This window comes from Orcinus orca, chromosome 13 (assembly GCF_937001465.1).
Source record: "Orcinus orca chromosome 13, mOrcOrc1.1, whole genome shotgun sequence".
NCBI classification, from domain to species: Eukaryota; Metazoa; Chordata; class Mammalia; order Artiodactyla; family Delphinidae; genus Orcinus; species Orcinus orca.
Genome location: NC_064571.1, coordinates 70,735,637 through 70,744,620, shown reverse-complemented (window position 1 = coordinate 70,744,620; position 8,984 = coordinate 70,735,637). Strand labels below are relative to the sequence as shown.

At 54.4% G+C, this 8,984-nt stretch overlaps 2 protein-coding genes and 1 long non-coding RNA gene across 4 annotated transcripts; all 3 read right to left on the bottom strand.

Annotated features, from left to right (window-relative positions):
• Positions 1-10: 10 nt before the first annotated feature.
• PREB (prolactin regulatory element binding) lies at positions 11-3,847 on the bottom strand. Of its 2 annotated transcripts, XM_004268128.4 has the most exons (9): positions 3,480-3,845; positions 2,754-2,946; positions 2,346-2,563; positions 2,076-2,156; positions 1,852-1,976; positions 1,481-1,654; positions 1,282-1,354; positions 930-1,089; positions 11-754 (listed from the first exon to the last, which is right to left on the bottom strand). In XM_004268128.4, the coding sequence occupies exons 1-9, from the start codon at positions 3,612-3,614 to the stop codon at positions 660-662; spliced, it is 1,254 nt and encodes a 417-aa protein (XP_004268176.1). In that variant the 5' UTR covers positions 3,615-3,845; the 3' UTR covers positions 11-659. The 2 variants fall into 2 exon arrangements, with proteins under 2 accessions (XP_004268176.1, XP_033281007.1); XM_033425116.2 differs by lacking the exon at positions 930-1,089 and having other exon boundaries at positions 3,480-3,847.
• A 785-nt stretch (positions 3,848-4,632) lies between these two features.
• PRR30 (proline rich 30) lies at positions 4,633-6,059 on the bottom strand. Its single transcript, XM_004286933.2, is given in 1 exon segment — positions 4,633-6,059. A coding segment is annotated over 1 exon segment (1,200 nt). The 3' UTR covers positions 4,633-4,859.
• Positions 6,060-6,130: 71 nt separating this feature from the next.
• Positions 6,131-7,131, bottom strand: LOC125960797 (uncharacterized). Its single transcript, XR_007470813.1, has 3 exons — positions 6,828-7,131; positions 6,698-6,750; positions 6,131-6,420 (listed from the first exon to the last, which is right to left on the bottom strand). It is a non-coding gene; the product is annotated as an uncharacterized LOC125960797 (long non-coding RNA).
• Between the last annotated feature and the right edge of the window lie 1,853 nt (positions 7,132-8,984).

Here is an 8,984-nt window from a genome sequence, read left to right as displayed (position 1 = left end):
CATCTGGAGCCTCAGTTCAGTCTTCGCTTGTTTATTAAATATCAACTTTTCCTGCCTAATGCGCTGAAGTTCATTTTCCCTTTTCTCAAGGCTAGGGTAGACTGTCCAGGAATTTACTGCATATTTGGCCTGGCTGGCTTGGAGCTACCCAGCTGAACCCAAAGATGACTGCCTGGTTCTTCCTTTTGCCCCTTCCTTCTCTAATACCAAGTCCCAGGCCAGTGCTTTTCCCAGCGAATGCCAGGAGCTCATGTGAAGAGCAACTGGCCACGAGGCTGTAAGGGGAGGAGAAGAAAACGACTGTTTCTGCAGGAAGGAGAGCAGTGCCTCCAGGTTCTTGGGCATCTTCACATATTTCTGGAGAAAGGACAAGCTCAACTATGGAGCCTCTGGTAGGCAGAGGGAAGGAGACAGGTGGTGTGGCCTGGCCTTCAGACACCACTGTCCTGGGCGGATCCACAGATGACGAATGCAAGGCTCCCAGGACTCAGTGTCGCACAGGGCCACAGCTAAGCTTTAACTGGAAAGGGCAGGCGTTGCCCATTAGTCTCATCAGAGGCAACCTCAGCTGTGGACCCAGATGGAGCGAGCAGTGGTAGGCCCACACTGGTCTAGAAGGTGGCAGTGTCCAGGCCCCTGGCTCCCTGGGAGCAGGGAGGCTAAAGAAAAGCTGGAAAGGCCCTCTGGAGCAGCAGGATGGTCACAACGATAAGCCCGACACACAGCAGCAGCAGCAGCCATATAGGAACACTCCCTGCAAGGGGGGAAGGGAAGGAGTCAGGAGGCAAAGGAGCATCACAGCCCAGAGAACAGAACCATTCAAGAAGGGGGTAGTGGCTACAGATAAGCATCCCATTCTCCAGGAGGCAAGTTTTCGCTACAGCGAAAGCTGGGGTGGTTCCCCCACTGCACCCACCCCAGTGACTCACGTCGTGAGGGCAGCAGGTGTAGCTGGCAACGGCTATCAACAGCCACAGAAAACAGAGCAGTTTCCTGGGACCCAAGGAGCTCTGGACCACGACCCTTCTCAGGTAGAAAGGCCACATCCGTCACCACGATGCCATGGGCCTCCTTCATGTAGTACAGGCGCTGGGGACAGGAGGAAAACTAGTGAGGGAAGGCCCAACTGGGAACATTCCTTCCGGAAAACACGGCCTCTGCCCCCAGAAGACTTTCCCGCTACAGGCTGGGCCAGACTCCTTCCTGCACACTCAGTGCAGAAGCAGGCCTAGAATCCCCACCCCAAAAGCCCTCAGGGCTGTGCCCACCTCCACTCATTACCTGGAGAGAGAAAGCTATGTAGATGGCAACAGAGCCAGTGACCGTGCCCAGGCCTAGGAAGGTGCCCGATTGACTGCAACAAACAATAAAATGCTCACTGTCCTGGAGTCTGTGCCGCAACAACAGTCCTCAGGGACTCACGTCTCCCTGGGCTCCCCCTGGTCCCCCCATACCCAGCCAAGCCACCACTGTCTCACACCTGACGCTAAGGCAGGAGATGACTTCATGGCCACAGGACTTGGTCCGAAGGGGCAAGAACGTGGAGCCATCCCAGGCCGTGAGGTAGCAGGGCGGGGGCTGGCGCAGACGCTTGTGGGGAATCTGCACCGTGAAGAGTCGCAGCCCAGCAGGCTGGTCTGGAACCTGCCCAAACCTGGGGGCCGGGCGAGAAGCTGTTCAGCTCCTGGGGCCTGCCCAACCCTCCTCAGAGGTGTGTGCCCTCCTGCACCCTGGTGAGGCCTAGGGTAACACCCGACAGGGCTCCGACCCTCCCCAGCTTCCCCCCAGTCTCCTCCCACTCCCCCACATCTAGGCTGTGCCTCCTTCAGCCACCCTCTGGGGTCTCCACACCTGCAGGCCTGGTAGCGGTAAGGCGTGTTAGAAAAGGTGGGTCCGTTCTCTTGCCAGTGCAGCTGTGTCACCAGCTGATCCTTCTGCCACACGGAGGCCTTAAGGTCCCAGCCCACAGTTACCAACTAGTCAGGAATCAAGATTCCAAGGATGGACGGTTAGGGGATCCACTTACTGGGCAAGCAGCATAATCACCTACTTTCTCCGCCCTCTCAACTCCTCACCTTGCCATCAGGCCCCAAAGCCAGGTCCTCAATCTCCCCTTCGTGGGCTCTGAACTCCAGAACTTTCTCCAAGGTGGGTACCTGCAGCCAAACCACCACCACAGTTAGCCTAGGTACCCGGCAAGAGCGCAATGATACTCACCCCTCTTCTCTACTAATGGCCGCTCAGTGCAGGCTTCACTCACAAGTTCCCCAGAACCCATGTTCAGCTTCTCACAATTCTGGCCTTGCTGCTACTGACACTCATCCTCTAACCTCCCAAAACCACACCTTCCAGACACGAACGTAGCCATCCGTCCCTCCAGTGGCAAGCAGGGTACTATCATGGTTGAAGCATACAACTTTCTGCAGTGGATCAGTGCTGAAGTCTGTCTGCACCGCCTGCAAATTCTCTACGCTGAATTCTATCTCCTCCTGGTGGGTTTCAGCTCCAGACTTCTCTGCTGGGGCAGCCCCTTTCCTTTGTCGAGGCCCCTGCTCCTTGGAACCTGCAACACAAACAGCCTGCCAGGTTCCAGGTTTCTCAAGTAAGTAGTACTGGCCCCCTCTCTAGTGGTGAACATCGAACTTCTCGCCTGCTACCATAACCCCACTTCCAGCCCCACTTCATCAGAGACCGAGATGAGAGAGATCTTACTTATTTAACCCTCCTCCCAAACCTAGAGAGGGGGCTCTCACCTGCCTTCCCTGCCTTGTTTTTGCTCTTCTGCTGATGGATCTGGAAGCGCAGGAGCTGACAGTGGGCATCCTGCCCCGCTGCAAGGATGTTACCAGCCAGCGCCAAGTTCATGGTGGCCCGTGTCTCTGTGTCATGGGAGTGTAGTAAGGAGGCGCTAAGGCGCCCATTAATCTGCTCCAGTTGCAGAAAGTGCTGTGGGAGAGGGAACCAGGGTGAGGTTCAGAGAGCACCTCAAGGGCAAACTTACATCCTATAGTCTGATGCTCTACCCCTTTGCTAACTACACTTTCTAGTTTAAAAGACTTTTTGCAACCTTTTTTCTTTTTTGAGCCTCACGAATCTGTACAGCAAGCAAGGCTCTAGCTTGCAGATCAAGAAGAATGATGAAACCCTAGCTTCTATTTCACTCGCCGCTGCTATTAGTCTGGCAGACAAGTCTATGTGGTCCCCCTGGAAAAAGCCAGGATAAGACCCCTGGTGCTAATCCTGAGGTCGAACTGAAGCGTTCGTGCCTAGGTAGCGCCGTGTGCAGTTTTCACTTTACCTTAGGAGCCTCTCAACTGACCGGTGAGTTCTCGATTGAAATTCGCGCCGGGACGCCCGGCATGCCGGGGTTCCCACCCGGGAGGGGCCGGGTCCGAAGCAGGGGTGCGGCCCGCCCCCAGACCCTCCCAGAATCGCCCTCATCCCGTGGTGCGACCCGGCCCCAGGGGCACTGTACTCACCACGCCGTTCTTTATGCCGGTCTTGGCGGCGCCTCCTCCGCCCGCAGCGATGAGCAGCCCAGCGCTGGGGTCGACCTGAAGCGCGTACAACGGGAACGGGGCCCGGTACAGCTCTGGCGCCCGGCGCCGACCCATCCCGCTCGCCCAGCGCTTCACTGTCTGCGCCGAGGCACCGGGGACATGCCGCCCGGCCTTCGACTGCTGCTACGGTCGCTGTTGACTTTGGTCCGGTCGCCGCCGGGAGGACTCCAGACCCCTCTCACAGCCGCCGGGTTGCAGAAACTGTAACTACACACAAGGCTCCCTATCGCTGCCGCGGGCCGCCTAACCCGGTCTCGCAGACGCGCAAGGCGCAGGCGCACCGAGCCCGCACTCCTCACGCAAGCGCAGAGCCGCCAATACGCGTCAGCACTAGCCGGCCGCGGGCAGGCGGAGCCCCAGCTCCAGGATGCCGGTCTCCGCCCGCTTGTGAAGGCAGACTCCGCCATCTTTTTGCGGGGCTTTGGGGGCGCGCACCAGCTTCAAGGAAATGTCTTGTTCTGCAGTAGCGGGGTGGGGATGGGGTGTGCCAATAAAGGTTAAGGGAGGTTAATAAGCCTTTAATAAAGAAATCCGTGGATTAGGACTGTCGACACTTCAGGAGTGATACGCAGACTCGTCGAGCGCAGCCTTTACGTTTACCCAAGAGAAGAAGTGATTTATCCAAGGTCTGCCTCGCACCCCACCCTCCTGAGGGGGCCCTTGGATTTCTGATCTCCAACGTGAGGACCCCGTGTTTCTCTGCAGTGAACGCTAGGCTTGCCCTTGCCTGCAAGGAGACATGTCCTGCTGCTCCCCTGGCCTTGTCAGCATGAGTCCTTTTAATCTAAGGTGCAGCCAGAGGAAGGGGCCCAGTGGCTTCGTCTCTGGGGATGCCATTACCTATCCCAACAAATCGAATTAAATGGGTGAAGGGCCTGGCAGAGCCCTCTGCACATCTCAGGTGCTCAGGGCTTATGGGTCCCTTGCCCTCCTCAGATATATGGCACTCACTCTCCTTGGTCATTCTGTTTCCTTTGACTCTCCTCCACCCCTTGTTGGGTTCTGGTCACCCTGAAGGTACAGCCACCCACAGGATCTGCTCAGCAAGACACAAACACAAGTTTTGCAGGGTCAGGCTTTATTGGATACACCGAAGGCTGAGTGGGGCCTCGGGTGCCCTTGGTCCTCTTCAGCCAGGAGAAAGCAGACTCCACAAGGGGCTCCCAGGGTTCAGGGCTGGAGAACATAGCTGACCTCCAGCCAGCCAGCCCTTCAGAGTGTCTCGGGGGCCCCCTGAGATCTGGGGCCGGGCAGGGATGGTGGGGTTCGGAGGAGGTGCTCCAGGGAGCCTCCGTGGCTCTAGAGTGGTGACTTTCGGAGAATGGGCTCTGGAGAGGCAGGCCTCTTTGAGGCAGAGGAAGGTCTGGGCTTCAGGGAGACAGTGGCCTGTTTTGGTGCCTGAGTCTGAGACCCTGACCAGCACATGGAGTTTGGTGATTGAGGGCCTACAGACCTGAGGCTCCCGTTCTGGGAGGGGTTGCCTGGGCCTAGATCTGCCTGGGCCTGAGCTGCTGGGGCTTGAGATGCCTGGGCTTAACACCCACGGGCCTGAGCGGCCTCTCCCCGAGGCCCTACTTCCTCCGGCCTTCTTTCTCGCAACAGATGCAAGGCCCTGGCCTGGCCCCGAGGCAGGCGGAGGCCAAAGCCAATGCCGATGCGCAGTGGTCCGGATTCCTGGCCCTGCGCACAGGGCAGTAGCTGGGGGAAAGCAAGTAGCCTGGGTCCAGTCCTGTACCTGGGGATAGGGCAAGAGGGGCTGCGGGGCCGGAGACACACCAGACAGACAGGATACTCCACGACCGGGGACTTGCCGGTTTTGCCTTGCCACAGGCACTGCAAAAGCCGTAGCCGCAGGTCGTGGGCTATACGGCGTTGCCCCAGATGAACCACGAGGGCCTGGACCAGGGCTCCTGGGTCCCTGAACTCTGCAGGGTCCCTCTCGCTTGCCACGCAGCCCCCCTCCCCCACAGGGGACCCGGTGTTCCTGTGCTGCTGCGAGTGCCATGTCCGGCTGTTAGAGTGAACCCCACGAGAAGGTAGACTGGGGCTTGGGGAGGTGAGAGTGGAGCTAGGTACGTCTTCGGGGTGGGAAGGAGACTGGCAACATGAGCTCAGGAGAGAGGAGTTCTGTGGCTGAGAGAGAGAAGAGGAGTGAGTGAGAGTAGGAGATGGGTATAGCCAGTGGGAGGGCGAGGAAGAACGTGGTGCAGAGACAGAGAGGCAATTCTGATGAAAGAAAGAAGGGGAACTTGGGAGATAAGAAGAGTAGGGATGTAGGACAAAGTCTGAATTTGAGTCAGAAGAGTAGAAATGGGAGCCTGCAGAGTGGGACCATGGGGGAGGAGAGCAAGGTGGGTGGGTGGGACGGAGTGATTGTTGGGGAGGTTGAGGTCGAAGGTTGCAGGGAAGGGAGTCCACAATTTTTGAGGGGCCCCGAGGGGGGCGCCCAGGGGGTGCTGCGTTCTGTAGCAGCACTTGGTCCTTGTTTTGAGGCAACATTGCCTTGAATCCAGAGGAGAATGGAGTGTCAAGCCCACAGATTAGAGACCTGGCAGCGGCAGGACCAGCATCTCTGGGGCCAGAAGTGGCTGAGAAATCAAGGCCTTCTGTGCACAGAATGTGGCTCCAGCCTGGTGTTGGTAGGACTGTTGGTGGCAAGCCAAGGAGACACCCAGCCCTGGAGCACCAGCTTCTCTGGGTGTTCAGACGGGAGTTTGGCTCTAAACTTGCCTTCTCACTTCTTTGCAGTGGGCCAGTGATGAGGGATGGAGGGGATGGAGAATCAGGACTGACTCTTGGGAGCTGAACGACAGCAGAAGTTATCTGGGTGGGCCAGGGAGGAAGACACAGCCCATAGGATCTGTAGAGAAAGAAACAGAGCCCAGGATATTGGGAGGCTGGGTCCATTTCTGTCTCTGGCTTATGTACCATGCAGGCTGGTTCACCAAGGCCCTAGATCCATGTCACCCTGGGGTCAGAAGAGCTGGCAAAAAGCTCCAGAGAAGGTAAGAGGTAAGGAGGAGAGGAGTAGGGAAGGAGGGGAGGATGGATAGGATGGAGTTAGAGGAGGGGGCTTGGGAGATGGGGACTGAGATGGGACTAGGAATTGAGGGTGTTCTGGTGCTGTGAGCTCTTACCAATGAGGGTTCCTCTGGGCTGTGTTTCTCAAGGCACTTCAGTGATGTGGGACCTGGGAGAGAGAGGAACAGAGTCAACAATGGTGGGTACGCCCCTCTCTGCCCCCAGCGTCTGTCACCCAAAACTCACTCTGACCAAGAGTTCTGTCTGAGCCTTGCCCTCGGTCCTCCTTCAGCCAGGCGGAGGTCTTCTGTTACCAGGTTTTTGTTCTCCTAAACCTGAATCAGTGATTCTGCAAGCATCCTGGTTTCCTGGCACTCTGGTTGCCCTAATCCCAGTCTTCCCTAACGCTGATGTCCTCTGGCTCAGTCTGGCCCCAGCCACGATGGCTTTTCACGCTCAGTAGCAGTAGTAGCAGTGGGGCTAGCTGGTGAAAACCTCTGGGAGGTGGGCACTTTGTCCCAGCAGCCCTCGGGAGCTGGGAGCTGGGACCCCCTTTTCCTGGGGCAGTTGTCCCTGGCATCTAGTGCCTATGTCACAGAGGTCGGGGGCTGACATCATAGACTCTCCTCCTCAAGGCTCTAGGACCTTCTCTCAGAGATCATCCACAGGCTGGCCCTTGACAAAACTGAAGGAAGCAAAATTCTCTGGGGCCTTCAGTCTCTCCTTCAGGGCCCAGCCCCCACCTCTGCTCTCTGCCCATACACTTTACAGTTCCCACCACCTCCTCCATCCAGGCTTCTCCCCAACTGTACAGCCTAGAGCCTCCCTTCAACTTCTTGTTTTCTTTGCTTTCTGAGCAGTGGTTCATGCTCCACACCTTTTCCCCCCTTGGGATAATGCTTATATGTTTGCTTTTTTTTTTTAATCAGTTATGTTCTATAATTTTTTAGCTTTACTGAGGTATAATTCACAACTAAAATTGTAACACCTTCAAAGTGTACATAGTAAATTCTCCCTTACTCCACCTTTTCGTTCTATTCAGGCTTTCCATGAATTGGACAAGGCCCACCCTTAGAAGGGCAATCTGCTTGCTCAGTCTACTGATTCAGATGTAATCTCATCTAGAAACACCCTCGCAGACACACCCAGAATAATGTTTAACCAAGTATCGGGGCACCCCTTGGCCCAGTTGACACATAAAATTAACCGTCACAGTATATAAGTGAAAGATGAGATGCCTTTCCAAGGGTCTATGATGCCTAGATTAAAGGAGGCTTTGCCCATATCAATATTTCCAATTGTCTCCTTTTTTTGGTGCCCTGGAGTTTTTTTCACCCCACGACTAGTCATCATAATAAAATTAGGACTGAGTAAGATGTACGGTTAGTATAAAGTGAGAGAAGGGTTCTTATGAAGAGGTGAGTGGTGGGAAAGCAGAACCAGGCAAAACCTCAGTCATATCAGTTTTAGGAAGGAGCGAATATGGAGGCTGAGGTCAAGCCTTAGGGACTGAGGGCTTCCTGGGATGCCAGACTTTCAGCGCTAAACCCAAAACAGTCCTAGATAAACCAAAACTAAACCCTAGAACTTGAGTCCTCTTGGAAAAGATTCATGTTCCCCTAGGGTATGAGGATCCCTGTTTGAAGGTTACTGGTCTAAAAAAAATTTCTATAGTAACTTCAATTTACACTAACCACTCTCTCCCTTATTTTGTGTTAATTACTATATGCTTAGTAAAACTCTGCTGACCAAGCAAATGGAAATACTCTAAGCATTTGGCATCCAAGTTGGAAACATGATATTTTAATGCAGTTGTTTTCTTGTTTGCTAGTTGTTTCCTATTGTAGATGTTATTTAACACACACTTTAACCACCCCCCACTACTCCAACGGTGGGCAAGAACACTGTGTTCAATTTCTTTCAAATGCTCTATAGCATGCTCTTTCCAGAAATCCACCAATGTTTGTTGAGAGGATGAATGAATGAGTAAATTGAGAGTTATCTAAGAGAATTTGACCTTTGCACTTTGCTTTTTCTTTTCCTTTCTTTTCTGTTTGGGCCCTACATTATTGCATGGTAGGAAGTGGAAGGAAGGGGCTGCTTACAGAACTACCTGAGTATTCTTGGAGAAATCATGATTATGAGAGAGGTGTCAGAAAACAGAGATAGGTAAATATTCAAAAAGGGAAAAACGATAAATTCTAGAATCTCAAATCAGTCAGTTTCTAGTTGCTTGCCAGGAAAATGTTAAACTGAATTATTGACAGAATGTATATAAGCTCTTAGAAAGGAAATGGATGATCACAATGGCCAGAGTGGGTTCAAGTAAAACAGTTTGTAGAGAACATACAGCCGTCCGGAAGTGGCATATATACCGTGTCCTCAGGGAAGGCAGTTATACCT